General features: G+C 41.7%; 1 protein-coding gene across 3 annotated transcripts in view; it reads right to left on the reverse strand.

The window, feature by feature from the left end:
• Positions 1-18,993, reverse strand: part of PHF2 (PHD finger protein 2) — a 121,850-nt gene that overhangs the window by 47,896 nt on the left and 54,961 nt on the right. For all 3 annotated transcript variants that reach the window (XM_053377765.1, XM_053377763.1, XM_053377764.1), the window contains exons 2-3: positions 17,240-17,325; positions 4,846-4,960 (exon numbers count right to left, since the gene is read on the reverse strand). In XM_053377765.1, the coding sequence (XP_053233740.1) occupies positions 4,846-4,960; positions 17,240-17,325 (201 nt within the window). The remainder of the gene's footprint in view (positions 1-4,845; positions 4,961-17,239; positions 17,326-18,993) is intronic.

The following is an 18,993-nucleotide window of genomic DNA, read 5'->3' on the forward strand; positions in this document are numbered from 1 at the left end:
TGTGCTTAGTTATCTTGGTTTCATCCTTTAAGTTAATAGACAACAATAATGGCTGATGGTCGCTTTCAGTACGCGTTCCAATTTTGAGGTCCATGATCGAATTTATAATATTATAAGGGACAAGAATATAGTCGATGACACTGCATCCTCGGGGGGAGAAGTATGTAAACTCCCCGCTTCTATCGCCTTTTGTTGAACCGTTCACAATCTGCAAATTAAAGTTGTTACATAATTCAAGTAGGCGTAAGCCTTCGTTGTTTACAACCCTATCTCTGGAGAATCGTCCTATTTTCAAGGCATGTGCGATATCATTATCAGTATTCCAATTTAGTTTGCTACATAGTTGTTCATTGTTGGTTCCCACTCTGGCATTAAAATCACCTGCTATTATCAATGAGGCATTTGGGTATTTATCGGTCAAATTTTCTATATAAAAGGTTAGTTGTGACCAATTTTCACTGTTGCTGTTGTTTTTGGATGGGGGGATATAGACATTTACAAGTAGCAAAGTATCGTCTTTTTGGGTTAAAAGTAGGGCTTGTGCAAGTGGCAAGCATTTTTCTAACTGCTTGATTTCAAACCCTAAGTTGTCTTTGATCATACAACAGAACCCTGCTTTCGGCCGGCCCTTCGTGTTTATTTTCAATGCGGGTTTCGTATAGGAGGAGAATCCATTGATTTTAATATCTCTAGTTGACCATGTTTCTTGTAGAAGTATTAATTCAAAATCTTTAAAGAAGTTCATTAGGTCTGGGTCTCCGTCTTTGTTTCCCCACCCTGCAATATTCCAGGACAGCAAGCGTAGGATCCGTTTTTGAGTTGGTGGCTGGTTGACAGCATTTAGTCATTCTAATTCTGTTATTGAGTCCAGCGAGGGATTTTGTCTTGTGCCGATACAGCCATTTGTCGCTACTTTCGGTGGGGAACATAATGGTGGATCTTTTAGATTCTTTTTTAAAGTGCGGGAAATTAGAATTTCCTCCCTTTCTTGATTTTCTTCCTTAGCTGTTCCTTGTTCCTGAGAGATTTCTGTGGTTGGTGGGCTATTATGGACAGTAGGATTGTTTTCGGTCTCTACTTCCATTTCTTTGGTTTCATTTGGTGTTGAGCTCAGTGTGTCAGGTCTGTTGGAGGTCATCTTTTGTTCGGCAATGTTAGAATCCTTTGTAGTACTTAAATAAGGGGTACCTATTTCGTTTGGAGCTAGTATTTGATATCTCAGCCAGGAATTTGTGGTCTCATTGCTGGAGTTTTTCCTTGTCATTTCATATTTTAAAGGAGGCTGGATTTGAAGCTCTGCATCTATACATTTGAAAGTTCCATTAGTGGCTCTCTTTTTGACTATGCATTTTGGGGAGAGGGCTGGTAGGTGTGAGGTTTGATTGTGTATTGTTTCTACTGCATTTTGTTGGCCTTGTTGGTGGATTTCGGTCAATCTGGCCTGTAGTTTCGTCAGTTTACTGAGTATGCTTGTTTGTTCTTTATCTGGTAAGTTGGTAAAGTTATTCAGCAGATCTTCTTCTTCTGGGACTGTCCAGTCTGTTGTGTCAAGGGCGAGGCTGTTAATTGATGCTACAATCGCATGATTTGGGAGCTTAGATTTTTCTTGCGTGATTTCTCGGGTAGCTGGCAGCGGTTTCTCCCATCTACTGGGTTCTTCCACGGGAGTAGGGCAGATATCGGCTTCTGTTGGGATGGCCTTGTTCAACTTGTTCTGTCTTTTAGATGCAATCAATGGTCTGAGCGATATATCTTCAAAGTGTCGACGTGGAATAATTCCTTTCTGGGCTAAATGAGCCTTTTCCCTTAAGATTTTGGTTGGGATTCTATGACTACCAAATCTTAGTAGTACTTTTTTGGAATATCCATCGTTAGTGAGCCTCTTGACTGCTTTTAAGTCAATCCTTCCCCCCTCAAGGCCTAGGAGCAGATTTAGATGATGTCTGGCCCAGGAGGATGACTCCCAGTAAGGTAGGGGCCCTCTGTATGGAAAAATGTGGAGAACAATCTCACATGGCCTCAGTATCAAGTTGACTGAGTGAGGGGGGCTTCCTCTGATTTTTGGTTGGTTTAGAGGTATAAATTTGTATTTGTTCTGTTTATCTCCAGGGCTTGTTAAGGATGGCAAAAAGGGAGTGAGTTGCCTCCTTTCATCTGGGTTATCCAGCTTCTTGAAGATGTTTTGTAATTGTTCAAAGATTTTTTGAACTGTTTGAGCAGTCAGTAGGCAGCATTCCTCCAGCAGCTCCACCTTTCTATCAATTAGTACTTGTGCCTCAGTTATGGGAGTAGTAGCCTTGTCCTCGTTTATTCCTAGGGATATCTCTTCAACTGTCTTTCCATGTAAAGAGTTGAGAGAGTTTTTGGGAGGAGATATGTGCTGTTTTTGAAGTAGCAGATACTTATCTAGATTACTCTGTTTGAAACCAGAGGGCTCTGCGTCAGTTTCTGTGTCAAGACACCTGAGTCTTTTGGCTCTTCTCATTGCAGATTCTTCTTAAATCAATGAGATCAGACTTACTAAGGGTTCCGTTCTTATAGTTTTGGAGGTCCGTCGCATTCTTCAGTGGGAGTCAGAGGCATCGTAATACAGGGTCTTTACTTTCCCTTTTGTGCTGCGGTTTCCAGCTGCTACTCCCCAGACTTAACTTCCAAAACAATAAAACAATAAAAGAATAAACTAATTAAAACGAGGCGACAAGGCAGACAGCCGATAGTCTTTAAGGTCCTTAAGGTGCAGTTTTGAGGTCTTGAGGAGGCTAAAACTAATAAAGAACTGGTAAAAAACGCTTAGTTGAAGTCGGAGGCTCTGATTAGGCTGCTACCTCCGTCGCCATCTTGGCCATCAAAGTTTATTTTTAACTGTGGCATGAGATACAGGTTTCTCCCACTTGTAACATTGCTTAGCTGCATAATGATCAGTCCTCATTTCCCCGAGAAACTCTTCTCCGATTCAGAATGCAAACTAAGCTTTGGAGCATGTGCAAGGCAGCAAAGGGTCCTGGGATGTGTAGTTTTTCAGGGTGCCTGGACACTTGGTGCCTGGTGCTTTGGAAATTGCATGTGCCAGGGTCCCTTGTGTCTAGGTTGCTGTTATTAGTATGCTTACTGGCTGAACATAGTCTTTGTCATCTGTGGTTCTGAAAAGCATCTGGGGGAAACGAGATATCTTAAAACATTGGGATACAGGTCTTCCCAGCAGGCAAGATATTTAGTATTCATGTATTTTCTGGTGCATATATAAAATGACATTTTTTTGGAAGGGTAGAGTAACAAATGATATTTGATTGCAAACATAACAGATCCATGAATCTATAAAGAACCAAAAAGTTTTTAGGATAATGCATGGCTGCCCTCTTCTGTGCTTGCTTTGAACTACATCTCGTTTTCAGGACACCAGTGCCTTTCACGTGGCAGCCAATGAAGATGCAAACAAAAGTTTAAGAAATAGATGAGCAAGACCACCATGTTGGTGAAAGCAAATCCTCCATATTGGTCTCCTAGAGGCAGGGAATTTTAAAAAAATAGTTTCTTATTGCTTCAATTTTGAAGCGGAACTTCGCACTAGCGGTGGGTTTGTTAATTTAATTAGTGAACTTGTTTACCCTGGGTTTGCACTAAGTAATCCTGATGCTCTTTTCCTATTTCTTAGTCAACACTGATTAGAGAGGAGCCAGAGGTTCCTTCAGGGCAGGTTTTTCTTATCTGTCTAACAATACTGAGTATAAATCAGTAGTTTGCACTGAGGAATCTATCATTTAATATCCCCATTTTAAAGCTGTTTTGCCATACATTGATTCTAAGATACTTCTGTCCCCTTCATGGGTTACCCTTGTGAAGGAGCCTCCACACACTGAAGGGACTGCATTCCCAATGCCATGTGTGCCTTCCCTATACAGTCATACCTTGGAAGTCAAATGGAATCCATTCTGGAAGTCTGTTCAACTTCCAAAATGTTCTAAAACCAAAGCGCGGCTTCCGATTGGTTGCAGGAAGCTCCAGCAGCCAACCAGAAGCCACGGAAGCCCTGTGCTGTCATACCTTGGTTTTCGAACAGCCTAGTTCTCAAACATTTTGGCTCCCGAATGCCAAAAACCTGGAAGTAAGTGTTCTGGTTTTCAAACATTCTTTGGAAACCAAATGTCCAACAGGGCTTCTGCGGCTTCCGAATGAGTGCAGGAAGCTCCTGTGGCCAATCGGAAGCTGCGCCTTGGTTTTCAAATGGTTCCAGGAGTTGGACGGACTCCCGGAACGGATTAAGTTCAACAACCAAGGTACCACTGTACCTGTACTGAATAAAACTTACTTGTAAGCAAGCAAAAGTTTGGACTTGGACATCGCTGGATAATCATAGTTAGTATGGTATTAAGTGGAGACACCATAATAGTCCCATTGGTGATAGCATAAAAAATATCTTAATAATAAGATAAACTGCAATTTTAATTCTGCTTGAAGCTTACTGCCGAATTACAGTATGGAAGCAACCCATGTTTTACACATTTTGTTCTGCCCACAGCCTATAATGCTTCCACTAATTGCCGTGGATCAATTCCAGATATTATGAAGCATGGTGGATACAAATCAGGCAATTGTTGCAGACTTCACAGTCTTGAATTCTTCAACAAGTAGGGTGAAAATTTGGGTGAAGGGCTTGTAGATTTCAATGTGTCTCTGCAAGATATCATGCAGAGAGCAATTAGCTCAAGGTCTCTTGGATTATTGCCCATATAAATCTACAGAGGAAAACATGTTGGAGGGAAAAGAATCACCTTCTAAGCACATTTTTTCCCCCAGACTATGGTCTGCTGATAATAGCCCAAACATTGGCACCATTTAACAACTTACCTGGGGAATGTTCGACTTCGAAGTTCCTTGATGAATACCTGACTCCCATTCTGAACAGGTTTGACTTCTGTAGTTTGACCAGTGTCATGTTTGTGCCAATTTCTTTTCTTTTTCACTGCAAGAGACAGACATTGACAGGATTATGTATAGCTGAGGAGGGAGAAAATAATCAATTTGTCATTGACTTCAGACAAACAACGTGACAATAATCTCTTTGAAGACACAACAGTGACTTTGACATAAGGGGGCAAGAGACTGCGCTTTATTCCAAGGAGAAATCTAACAATTGTTTTCTCATTTGCCTCCAGACATTAACACTCAGGGCTATATGTCGCATATTGAACTCTGTTCATTTGGTAACGGGAAGCAGAAGAAAATACGAAGATAACCACAGAGCTATAGCTTCCATGTGTAAACTCCAGACAGAATTCAGACCTGGACTGTACCATCTTAGGATATGGGGACTGGGTGGGGGTTGCAAGTTTAAATACAGTGGTACCTCGGGTTAAGTACTTAATTCGTTCCAGAGGTCCATTCTTAACCTGAAACTGTTCTTAACCTGAGGTACCACTTTAGCTAATGGGGCCTCCTGCTGCCACTGCACCGCCAGAGCACGATTTCTGTTTTCATCCTGAAGCAAAATTCTTAACGCGAGGTACTATTTCTGGGTTAGCGGAGTCTGTAACCTGAAGCGTCTGTAACCCGAGGTACCACTGTACATCAAAATCCCTTGTCCATGGACAGTAGAATTCAGGAACACAGTTTTCTAGCTTTGAGTTCTCTATAGATTCAGTGATTGACCCCTGCAATGATGAGCGTCCCAGATCAAATGCTTGAGAACAGAATTGGGTCAAGCACATTCCTCCTTAAAGCATGCTACAAGTAAAGGAAGTAGGGCCATGCTTGTTCCAACCCTGGGAGCCACACATAGTACCTCCCCCTGCTCCAAGGCTTCCTAGAATTTATTCTTCCTGCGGCCTTTCCTGTAACCAGGGCACAGAATCATAGTTGCAAGTAGCCACAAGGGTTATACAGTCCAACCCCTGCAATGCAGAAATCTTTTGCCCAATGTGGGGCTCGAACCCACAACCGTGAGATTAAGAGTCTCGTGCTCTACAGACTAAGCTATCCAGGACACTCCTCGCAGCTTACATTGCCACAAGAGATTGGGACAAAGAGACTTCCGGGTTAGTGCCATCGACTAATGGCGGATTCCCTCTGAGCTCCGGAGGGAATCGGCTCTGTAGGATCAGGTCTTGCCGCTGCGGTGACGCGGGGACCCTTAAAAATCACAGGCGGTGAAGCCTGTGAACCTGGTGACTCAGCGGGCACCATTTGCGCCCCCCGACCTGTGAAGAGACTTTTTAAAGGCTTCGGAACGGGGGACGGGGTGAGCGGCGCGGTGCTGAGAGTCGACTGCTTCTCCTGCAGAGTGAAGCCGCATTGCCATGGTCGGAGAGCGCTGACTTCTTCTTTGGAACAATTGGACTCTAAAAGTAACAACCCGTGAGTACTACGGAAATTGGTATCGTAAAGAAAAAAAATTTTTTTTTTTAAGAATTAGGCACGATCAGGGAAGGTGTAAAAAGGAAGTCTGCCTCCCTGTCTTGTAAACAAGTTAAAGCAAAGACCTGCTAACTAAGGTTGAGAGAACCTCTTTTTTCCTTCTTTGGTAAAAGACTTTAATTTCAGGGTTTGGCAGTATAAGAAATCTTGCTGGAGGATAAAAGAGCTAATTTTGGGAGCTGAAGTGTCACCCTCCCGGACCCGGGAGTGTTCCGCGAGAGAGCCTGTTGATGAGGTACTAAAGAGCTTGACAGCTGTCAAATTAGCTGTCAAGACAGAAAAAGAGAACTTTGTTTCTGCTGCTTCTGCTGGTAATATCTGTTACAATTTTTGTTACAATTTGTTGAAAACAAGGAAGAACCAATACAAACTAACTGGATTTTTGGATTTGAACTGGAATGAACATTAAGAAACCAAAATCCCTCTAGAGGAGGTTTTGGGACATTACAAGAATGGCTGGAGGAGGGAGAGTTCAGGCTGAATTGGACAGAGTCTTTGTTCTCTTGGGAAAGTTACAAGGCCAAATTGATGTTTTGGCTATAAATGTTACAACTCTGGACTCAACTGTAAACAATATCATGGAACCTGATAAGGATTTGAATCAGGAAGTTTATCCAACTGAACAGAAAGAGAAACTTGACAACATTGAGAACTTGGAGAAGGAGACATATGTTGTCCCTGAAGAAAAGGAAGGAGGAACTGTAATTCTGCAGATGATGAAAGAGGACTTGAGGTTTGACATGATGGCAATGAAGGAAAATAAGAACTTGATGTGGAAAATCTGGCCTGAATTGGAGATGGAAAAAAGGAGAGATCTCCTTATGTGGAGATCTGAAGACCTAAGGATTACAAATTTGCTTAAGGTGGAGGTTGGAGCCTTGGGGACATTTGGTTTTGAAAGGAGTAAGAAACAAGATTTGGGCCCCACCTTTAAGTATGGAGGACTGGTTGGAAGAAATATGGATCCTGAAGGGCCAGAGCTTCTCCGAGATTTGGTGTTTAATTTTAAGGACTATCAGAAAAACCAGCAGAGAGGAATTGAGAGAGAATTAAGAGCCTCGGATGTGAGGTCTCCAGGCTAATACTAGATTAAGACTGGCGGATATTTGTGGGGGACTGAAACCGGGAAAGGGGGGTGTGGGGCTTGGGAATCCAAAGGGTACATAATTATAATGTGTTTTTGCTTTCATTTTGTTTTGGTAATGTGTATGAAATTTGGGAAATTCGTGGAAGGGAATCTGGGTCGACTTTAGAAAGAATGTTTTAAGAATGTGTATTGAGGTACAAGTGTTGATGTTGAAGTTTGGATAAGGTAAAATTGGTTTGTTTTAAAACGGACTAAATTAAAGGAAAATAAGGTTAGCAAAAATAAATTGAGGAAATGAATGAAAGAGAAAAAGTAAAATAATAATATGTTAAATTAAGCATAGAAATAGGTTAAAAATTATGGATAAGGATTTGCTGAATTAACAATTTGAATTGGAATACAAGAAAGGGGGGTATGAGGAGGTCAGGGAAATATGTTATTGAAAAATAGATTTTGTGAACTTTATGTGTTTTTAATTTTTTTTGCTTTTTGTTTTTCGTTTTTTTCTTTTTGACTCTTTTTTTATTGTATTAAATTCGAAAATCTTAATAAATATATTTTTTTTAAAAAACAAGAGATTGGGACAAAGGGGCAGGCATGGCCCTGGGCACCTTCAGTCCCTAGCAGAGCATCTTTTCATGGAGACTGGTATGAAAATAATTCTCCACTTGTGATTTCCACTGAAGGGAAGGCCCTCGGAGGGCTTACCATAGTGGGGATTACACTCTGCCAAACAAAGATGAGTGATTTCCCTATCTAGGTTTCAGAGGGGGCTTAGAAGGTAAGAAAATGGAGGGAGAGACAAAGGTTTGGCCCCTTTCAGGGCAAGCTATTTATCTAAGGCTTTTAAAAAGAGCTTTCTGATAGTAAAATAAGTATTATTTTGCTTCTTTAATAACTCGTATCCCACTCCCTTTCAAAAAATAAACCCAAATTACAATAAGATATACATGCAGCAAAACCAAATCCACAAAATATAGCCATCAACCAAGAAAACATACTAACCCCGAACCGCCCCCCCAATAAAAAACAACAGAAACAGTGAATTAAAAAAAAAAAGTGTGAAGACACAGAGAAAGGGAAGCAGCTGTAATGTATTCATAATGAGATGATACATGATTTTCAACCGGAGGCTGTCCTAAACAAACAGCCTTTGGCCAAACTCCTAAAACCATAGCAGGGCTTGACAAATCACAACTGGAAAAGCAATTCAGTTCCAGAAGGACTCTATTGCATGATCTCCCTGCATATATAGGCTGTCGGTTATAGAATCGTCTTCACCAACACGGAGCCCTCCAGGTGTCCTTTGACTCCTATAACCAAAGCCAGCACATCTAGAGGGCACCAGACCAGCGAAGGCTGCTATAGGACATCACTATTCACTGAGGTCCCTGCTCTGCTGAATGGCTGGGGCAGCATTTTTGTACCCAACCTGCTGAAAAAAGGAAGAGAAAATGCAGGGTGCAAAATTGGTGTGCTGGGTGAAGGAGTGGAGAAGGTGGGTTAGTGAAAAGTCTCTCCTCTGCCTCCCAATGGTCTCATTGCTCCTCAGCTCAGCAACCCACCCGCCTTCCAGGGACGCACAATGCACAAGTTAAAGGGGCTGCGTAGGATTTTGTAACCTGCTGACCCAGATTGGCAGAACAGCTGGTGAGGTTTTCTTCACCCAGGCTACGCTTGCCTGAGGCAGAGGCCCCTTGGACCCACACAGCACCTGCCAACCTACACTCTCAAAACATCCGTCCTTCAGTCAAGCAAGACCTAAGGTGGTAGGTGCAGCATGGGTTCAATACTGAAAGCAGCAACAAATTTGATGAGCACCCAGTGGCATCTTTTAAGGTAAGGGAAAGCTTCCTCAGACCTGCCCCTTCAAGGTTTTGAATGTGTGAAGTGGGGCAAGACCTCCGTTTGCAGCCTATCCAACTCATCTTCACAAAGCCATGAGGCCTGGAGTGGTAATGTGGGCAGATCCTTCTTGCCACAGCCATGTGTGGGCCATGAGGGACAATGGAGAGAAGGAAGATGTGTTGAATTTAGGCCTGTGGAATTTAGTACTAATTTTAACTGAGTACAGAGGGATGTGATCGGCCTGCATTCCAACTGATGTATCTGTGGTGATGTAGACACGCATACACACATTTTTGTTTTTAAAAATACTGAAAATCAAGGCACTTGCAATATATGCAGAGCATATTCTGTAAATTGATGCCTGTTTGGTGGTGAAGTCTGCTCAGGATTGTATCTTACCATCTACCATCAATCACTGCTTGACTGCATATTAAAGAATCCACGTGCGCAATCTGTGAAAGAGTGACCAAGCGTGCAATAGAAAGGAGAATTATTTTGCCTATAATGTCAATTTTTCAATAATGTCAAAGAAAACAATTCAGTAACCGTCAGTTAAGGACAGCCTGGCATGGTAACACCAAAAATAGAAGCTAAATGTCCGATATATTGCATCCGGGATGTGCAGTTGGGAAAGAACCACTAGTTTAGGGCTGCCATACAGCCAGGTTTTCCAGATCAGACTGTCAAAATGGCGTCCGGGTGGATTTTTGCCGAATTGGCAAAATGTCTGGGGAAACCTGGACGTATGGCAACTAGGGTGATTTTTTAAAAGAAAAATGCTGTAAAAAAATTTAAAAAGCTCAAAGACTTAGTTTTTGAGAGGGAGATGTTCCCCCCAAAAGGTCAACCTCCTCTCTACTATATGTGCATGACACTTAATGCTCACTGCAACACATGAACAAACAGCTTCTATTACTGACAAAAGTAACTACAAAAGACTAACGCAGCTGGTACAATGAATTAATAAAAGCTGTTTCCTCTCCAATATTACTCTCTATCATGTATTCATTATTAATTATATTTATCTGACACGTTTTGCTCTGAAGTCTCTCAAAGCAACTTACTTTTAAAAATAAATAAATTAAAACCTGATATAAAATAGCCGTAAAGCAAAATGCATATAAAAGGACATGCATATAAATACATATAAAAGAAATGAATGCACTTCACTGAGACAGGATGGATAGAAAAAGAAGACACAGACATTTATTAAAATCATTTACGAACCACTCTTCATTGATCACACAATTCCTGGCATTTCCCTTATATGGTGTTGTTTATCTTCCCCCGTCCCCATCATTTTGGACATGGTCTCTTTGACTTAGATCACTTTTTAAAAACTCTCCCTCCCCTGCTTATGTTCACCTTGGAAGAGCCCCACTTTGACCTGAATACACCTGCCTCAACTTGGGATCCACCTCTACTTAAAATCACCTGAAATAGGTTCACTGAACCCAGCAATGCTCAGTAGCTGAAAACAACAGGACTTAAGCACCCACCTTGGAACATATTGTAGAACAAAACATTCTCCATCTCCCATCCATTGGGCTGTATCCCAATGGCAGAATGAAGTTCCTCTAAGGAAAGGAACCTTTGTTTGCAACCTGCTGGGCTGCTTTTAAGAATTCAGTCAGTCACTTTTACAGGAGACATCTTAATTAAAATCTGATTAAACACACATCTATAACCTGTCATTATGACGTTCATCAAATGCAGTGTTCTCCCTTGTGGCAGTTCTATGTTCTGTCAGGAGGGCTGATCTAGGCTCCAAAATCCGGCTTCCCCTGGCAGATTCATCGAAAACCTCCTACTCCTTTATTTATGGATTGGAATGCTTTAAAAATGTTCACACTTTCATTAAAGAAGGTGGTAATCATAGCATTACCATCTTATGGAACTACTGATGGAAATAGTGTATTTTACAGGTATTCTCAGTACATAAACAGTGCCAGCTATATGGTACTTTACGGATGCCTGGAGGAAGCTGATTATCTTGTTGCATGTAAGTCTGGTTTCAGAGCTGGTTTTAGCACTAAAAAAGAGCATTAGTCACGCTGATCAACGACCTGTATCAGAGGAAAGACAGGGGAAGAGTAACCCTGTTGATTTTTCCTGATGTCTTAGTGCCTTTTAATACAGCGGACTATGGTATCCTCTCTTGCACCAGTCCTGTAGGTTGGGAGTTGAAAGCACAGTGTTGCTTTGGTTGTTCTGCTCCTACCTACAGGGCAAATTTCAGAGAGCCGCAGTGGGGAGTGATTGCTCACTCCCATGCCAGCTATGCTGCTGGATCCCAGAAGCTATTTTGTTCCACTGCGGAAAACACAGTTACTTGTATGAAAAGAGGAGTTCTAGCATGAGTGGGATGCAGAAACAAAGATATTGGAAATTGGCACATGGAGGCGGGTGTCACAGATTAGCAGAAGTGCCTTCCTGGAAGCAGTGGCACTGTATTCACCATGGCAGGAATAGGATGGGATGGGGTGAGGTTATGAAAGCTTCCCAATTTACAGAACATGATAATAAGTGGTCACCATCTGCAAATGAGAAGTCTAAAGTAGTGAATGCCTACTCCAAGATGCTGCCATGCATAGCATGATCTCAATACACATCTCCTACACTTACACACTTGCTAGTTATCATGATTCATATCACTCTGATTAATGTAAGGTCCTGTTGAAATGGATCCATCCCTCATTTGGCCCCCAATTCTAACAAGCATTCCAGTCCTCAAAAAACTTTTGCCAGGAAAGGCCTCACAAACTTGCTCCTAATAATAATAAAAAGGCAGTTGTTGTTCCCCCCCTCCCCCCCCCAACTGCAGCAAAACTCAGGCCCAGGTCCAACTCTACTGAAACCTTTTGCCTTCCACCGAATTATCCCAAGAAACACGTTTTTAACAAATCTCCATTTCTTCAGCATTGCCTGCACAAATGCAATTAAATCAAAATTACTGTAAATATCGTCCAAGAGGAAGCAATTTCCTAAAATCTAGTCAGCAGGCTACAATAGTAAAGTAGAAAGTACAAGGAGAAAGTTATTTTTATGTTTGACATCTGGAAGGCATCTGTCGTGGAATGTGTGCACCAGGCATCCTTTCTTAAAAAAAATATCCTACAACTTTCATAATAACAATGAGTGCTTATCTTTGCAAGTCTTGCAGTAATAAATCAGATGAAGGAGAACACCACTGAAAGAAGGAGACTTACTTCTGAGCGATCACACTGAAAATAACTAACAGTGTACTTCTGTAAATGCTTACTTTGAGGCGGTCCTACTGTGTTCAATAGGGCTTAGTGCCTAGTGAGTATATATAGACTTTTGCCTACATGGTTCAGTTTAGACACAATGTCAAAGCACGATTAAGGAAGCTTAACTATGGTATGACATCTGAGACCATAGCCTGAAGTGGGTGGATATAGTTTATTTCTATGGATCATGGCATTAGTGCAGCTGGCGTTAAGTTTGATATAAAAGGCATCCCCTTGTAAACTATCTGTGACCCTAGTACAGTTCCTATCTCTCACACATGACCTGGAAAGAACAGCTAACATCCTGACCCTGTGAGCTGCAGAAAAAATCAAAGCACTAATCCTTGCATTTGCCAAAAAGATCTAGTTATCAGCCTCCTGTCAGCAAGAACCAGACTTCACACAGACAATGAAGGTCTCTCTTAAGAGTAGATTTATGATCCAGGAACTGCAGCGATAAAGACGTGGTCTTCCAAAATATAAGGTTGTGTTCTCTTCCCTTCAAATCTGTCTGCTATGAAACACTACAGCAAACCAGAAGGAACAGACACAGTTTGAAGGATTTGGTGTCTTGGTCTTCACACACTAAGCAAGTCTCTTCCCTTCTCCAAGTTAGTTGTATCCAAAGTATACTTATAAACCCCAAGTTTTTCAATAGTCAGCTCACAGCTCCCCCTCTTTGCTCCTCAACAATCTCAAGGGCCATCCCTACACTTCATTGGACCATGAACCAAAGGAGTGGGTGAGGGAATTCTGTTGCCTTGCTGACACAGGATTCTCAGGGAGAACTGAGGGGGCCGGCAGGCGTTATTGTTTCATTCATTATTATTTTGTGCATTTTGGTGTTTTTATAATGTAAACTGTCCTGCAATCCTCGGCTAAAGAGCAGTAAAACAAACAAACTTTGCTCTCACAGAAGGCACAGAGCTCAAATCCCTGACTTTGTGCCTCATTTGCTCCAAGATCAGGTATTCCAACCGCCCCCAATTTACTTTCTTTTTCTCTTTAGTGTGAGTTGGTGGCAAACTGCTGCACTCAACTCTCTAGGTTTGGGGCAGTTAGGGAACATTAATTATATTGTGTGAATCATAGTCACTGCCCACATATTCACAACTTGCTGTCTAAAGTAGCACTCGCGTCTTTCATTTCCATGGAATAAACCAATTATTTTCTACTTCCTGGTGTGACAAATTCTATACCGGGTATACACACATTTTAAACAAATGCATGCCCTGACTCCATTGCTCTCCATAGGATATGCTGGGTCTATCTATGCACGTGGTGGGCAGGTATGCAGGCTGATGTACACCTCGTAACAGTCTCACTAAGTTTGAACTGAAATTATACACACAGTTTCAGCTGCAGACAGAAAATACAAGCAGAGAAGCAGCAGACAGTGTGGTGAACAGCAATGCTCACCTAAACTCCAGTCAATGATGGAGAAAGAGGAGGACAGGTGAGGCAGTGCTGAGGTCAACATGATGCAAATGCAAATCAAATCTGGTGTTCCTGCTGATTCTTTTACACTGCACCAACCTCTCTGCTGCCGCCTCCCCTACTTCCCCATAAGCAGTAGCGATGCGAACAACCAGAGGTCAGGTGTGTGCCGCCACCACCCCACCACATCATCCTATCAGTCGCCCTAAATTATGGTTTGCCTGTTGTGCATAATGACATTTAAGGCATGGTTTGGGTTTCAGTCAGTCAGGTCATGCACCCATAGGAGGGACCAGAGAATGAATGACCACTGGGAGAAGGGTAGAGAGAAGAAAAATCATGGTACATCTGCATCAGCACAACCGGCCGCCTTCATCTGCCCCAGCTGCAACAAAACATGTCTCTCACACATCAGTCTCTACAGCCACAGCAGGTACTATAACCTTCCAACCATTTGACTTCACCCACAAGGGTCCAGTATTCCATTGTTTCCCGAGACAGGTGGATGCCAACAAGAGATACAACTAGTACCAGCATTATTTGAATCTCTCCAGTGTTGGTTTGTGCCCTTTGGGATTGGTAGGGCAGAGGGCAGGGAGGTCAACAGTATGTAGAGTCAAAGTCAATTTAACAGGCAGATCCAATGAATTCTAGTTTTGCCCCCATCCTCTTCTCTGATTATTTCTACAAAATCAGCACTTAGACCTGTGTTTCTCAAACTTGGGGTTCACAGCTAGCTAGCAATGATGGGAGTTGTAGTCCTACAGCTATGGACCCAAGTTTGAGAAACACTGACTTAGACTAAGGAGGAGGGAGCTGATATTCAGTGCTACCCTTTGGTTTGTTTTCCTTATTTTCATGTTTTTATCCTGTATTTTACTCTGTGAACGACCCTGAGATCTTATGATGAAGGGCAGTTTATAAATGAAAAGAAAGAAAGAAAGAAAGAAAGAAAGAAAGAAAGAAAGAGGGGTGTGGGTTGCTGAGGGCAGACAGGTGAGTGGGAAACTGCCTCCATTTGCTTTAACTGCTCTTCAGCATTTGTCATTTTCACAAATCTTATTCTGAGAATTATTATTTTGACATCAAGAAATCATCCAAATCCAGCTGTGTCACACCATGGAATGCTAGCTTTTGTTAAAAGCCTTTAAGAGCCTACTTTAACATGAAAATCATGTGCGGATTTTACAGTATAATTATTATATAATAATAATTATTATTATTTGTTGAATTTATATACCGCCCTATACCCGGAGGTCTCAGGGCAGTTCACAGAATAAAACCAAGATATAAAACCACAAAATACCTAATAAAAAATGCCCTGCTTTGTCTACAGTCCCAGCAGATATTCAACTGTGTGCAGCAAATTGTCACAGCCAGATTCTGTTGAGTTTTAAGAAGCCAAAATGTGCTTAAAGCATCCAATACTAGATTTCTCCCCAAAACACACTTGTCATAATAACTGGAATATTACACTTGCTGCCTTCTTTGAAAAGTTGTTTAATTTTGATCCTAAGCACTAGTGGTTCCTCATTCCCTTTACACAGGAGGCCTATAAAAACTGACAAGGTAAAGGGGTGTGTTCTACAGATCCCAAAATACGTCGAGGACAGTAGAAGATAAATCGTTTATTTGAGTGGCAAAGAATGGAACTGCACCATCAACCTATATTAATATTAGACAACCTGAGGTAGCAAATTCCTTCCCCTGCCCCTCACTCAGTGCTTTATTGAGGTTCTCTTGTTAGGCAAAATCATAAGCCCTACGTTAAAATCATCCAATAAAACTTGAAATACTCTGATATAAGTTCGCATCTCAATTCCCCGCTTCCAGCTGATATACTTCTGTCTTATCTATCCATTCATTTTAGTCATTTATTCATTTTATCTTTCACTCCTAAATTATGAGGAATTAAATATCATATACATTGCTGTGTTGTTATTGAAGAATTTCATCCAAGACGCCAAAAGGAAAATTAACATTTTATCTCTTACAAAGGAGGTCATTACTGACAAGGAGAATTTTCTGCCACATTGCTTCTCTTCCAGATAAGTTATTCAATTGGAAAATTATTCCCTTTACAATTGACTTATGCAACCCTTTTCTGATGTGTGTGTTTTTCTCTAAGAGCCAAGCCTTTTAAACCTACCTCAAAAAAGGCAAATATGCTGAACCCTTTCTTAAAATGTTTTTGACTGTTTGCCTTAACATAACTTGCTGTATCATAGCAAGAAAGTGTCATATTTCTAATCTTATCCTTACTCAGAAGTAAGTCCATGCATATTTACCTGGAAGTTAAGCCTTGCTTAGTTGAATAGTGCTTACTCCGAATAGCTAAAGAATTTCAGGTTTTTCCCAGTGATTTTTTCTAGATTTTTCTTGATGGCTGGGAGGTGGATGGGTGAACTGAGCTGGCTGAAAATCAATTATTTTAAAGCAATGTGAGGAACTATGAAAGATCTGTCTGTGAGGGTCCATTTACCCATATAAGTTATCACTTGGTATTTCAGTCATCAGATAATGAATTTGTATGTTTGTTTGAATCCGTGCTTACTTGAGTCTCAAGTTTTAACCAAAAATATTTAATAACAACATCAGTTTGTTGTCCTTGCTTTTTAAAGGTATTTATCATAAACAGAAAATATGGGCTGAGTCCTATACAGTGGACGCTCGGGTTGCGGACGTGACTCGTGTGGGATGCACATTCGCAACCCGCGTCTGTGTGTCTGTGCACGCGCAGGTTGCGATTCAACGCTTCTGCACATGCGCAAAGCATGATTTAGTGCTTCTGCGCATGCATGAGCGCCGAAATCCAGAAGTAACCCGTACTTCCGGGTTTCAGTGGTCCGTAACCCAAAAAAACGCAACCTGAAGCATCTGTAACCTGAGGTATGACTGTATATTCCAGTTCTGTATCAGACTGTATTCCACTAAATTATCACACATGCAGAATATTTTTTGCAAGCACCACAGAGCTTCACTTGCCTCTTCTTCACCCATGTGCCAGAACCAGCTATGGGGGTTCCCACAACCCTCCAGCACAAATATGGGGGTGCTCAGGGGTGAGGAGGGAGAGAGGAAGCTTCATTATGCTCACAGAAATTGTTCTGCATATACAATGATACAAGCCATACAATATTTTGGGTAAGAGAATAGTACTTATAATATAATAGAAGGACTCTATTGGTCAAGGGACTATACTTACAAGTAGACTTTCCATGGGTTTTCTCACAATTTGGACAGTGGTAGATATCAATATCTGGAGCCTCATCTTCTTCTACGCCAACACAACTAAAAGACATAAAAGAACAAAGAGTTATGCGCTGTCTTTTCTCAAATGTGAAAAATGGATAAAGCAATAAGACATTTCAGGGTTTATCAATCCTCATATCCAAGTTTCAGCCTACCTAGGCCATATATCAAGACTTGGAAATACCCATGATGTGATGACATGGTCTATGCTAGTTGGAGCCATTTCCATTCATTGTCTGACATACCAGGACGGCATTGTGTTTCTATCTCTTCCCCAAGCAATTGCCTCTGATTATGTAACTGGTTATCTGGACCTGGGTCAGGAGAACACAATGTGACAACACTCTTTTTGTCTTTAGCATCACTCTGCTGCTTTGGTGCAGCTGGGTTAATTATTAAAAGTAATGCCAAGGTCACACACATTTTTCATTTGAGAGCAACCAGACAAGAAGGACCTGCAATTCACATAGTAGACTTAAATGAAATATCAAAATGGAAGCCACTGGACAAGAATGAATGTAGCCTCTCCTTTTACTTTCCCTTTACAAATACAATTTTATTGTAGGAATTTGGTTTGCTAAAAGATTTTTAGATCATCATCATCATCATTTAGTATGCATACCCCACCCATCTGGCTGGGTTTCCCCAGCCACTTTGGACGGCTTCCAAAAAAATATTAAAAATACAATAAAACATCAAATACTGAAAAAGTTCCCTAAACAGGGCTGCCTGTTCATCCATTAGATATCAGGGTGGTGTATCAAAGAAGACCCAAATGGTCCTACAACCATGAAATAAAATCTATTAAATGCAGTCCAAACAACTTTTAATTCAGTAGGCCATGTTATGCAACTAAAGTGCCCAGAGCAGTCACAATTTTTGAGTTGGCATTGAAAAGTTAATGAAGTTGGTGACAGCCATACTTCTGCAGAGAGGGTGTTCCACAGCCAGGGTACCATGACAGAGCAGGGCTTCCTCCCCCACTGACAAGCACTTTAAAAGGAGTCTCGTCAGCAGATCTTAAGACATGGACAGGGTGGTACAGAGAGAGGTTAATTGGGTCATATCCCATTTTGGGCTTGAAAGGTTGAAACCAGGACCTTGAATTGGGGCCCAGAAGCAAACAGGCAGTTTTCTGCTCCACAGGAATTATAAACAGGATGAAGGAAATGTGGAATAAACTGGGATTGTGATCTGTGGCCTGGCTGCGGAAAGTAATGCAAAATCGGGAAGCTTCTACAGAATTCTAATGATATATCTTGGTTTTCTAAAGTCGAAAGTATGGTCACAAAGGATTTACATATGGTGGTGTGTATTACTTTTTTTCTGCTACATGCTTAAAACTCTAAAGCGGTCTTCCTTGGCCCAGTGCCCTCCAGATTGTTTGGATTGCAACATCCATCAACTTCAGATAATACACTGTCTGGAGGAGGGTGAACATTGTTGTCTATATAACATCTGGAGGACAACAGGCATGGAAGGCTACTCTCTCAGGCAGGGATCGGCAAAAAAATGTAGCTGCTGGCCAGTTCACTGTCCCTCAGACCTTGTGGTCGGCCGGAGAAGCAGCAACGGGGGTGGAGGGCTGGAAGAAGAGGCAAGGGGGCAGGTATTCCTCCTCCCCACCCCCCAGCACCAGCTGCTGCACTTACCTTCCCAGGGGCTGCTGCCACCACCACCGCTGCTGCTTCTCGTGGGTAGGCAGAG

This window comes from Podarcis raffonei, chromosome 2 (assembly GCF_027172205.1).
Source record: "Podarcis raffonei isolate rPodRaf1 chromosome 2, rPodRaf1.pri, whole genome shotgun sequence".
NCBI classification, from domain to species: domain Eukaryota; kingdom Metazoa; phylum Chordata; class Lepidosauria; order Squamata; family Lacertidae; genus Podarcis; species Podarcis raffonei.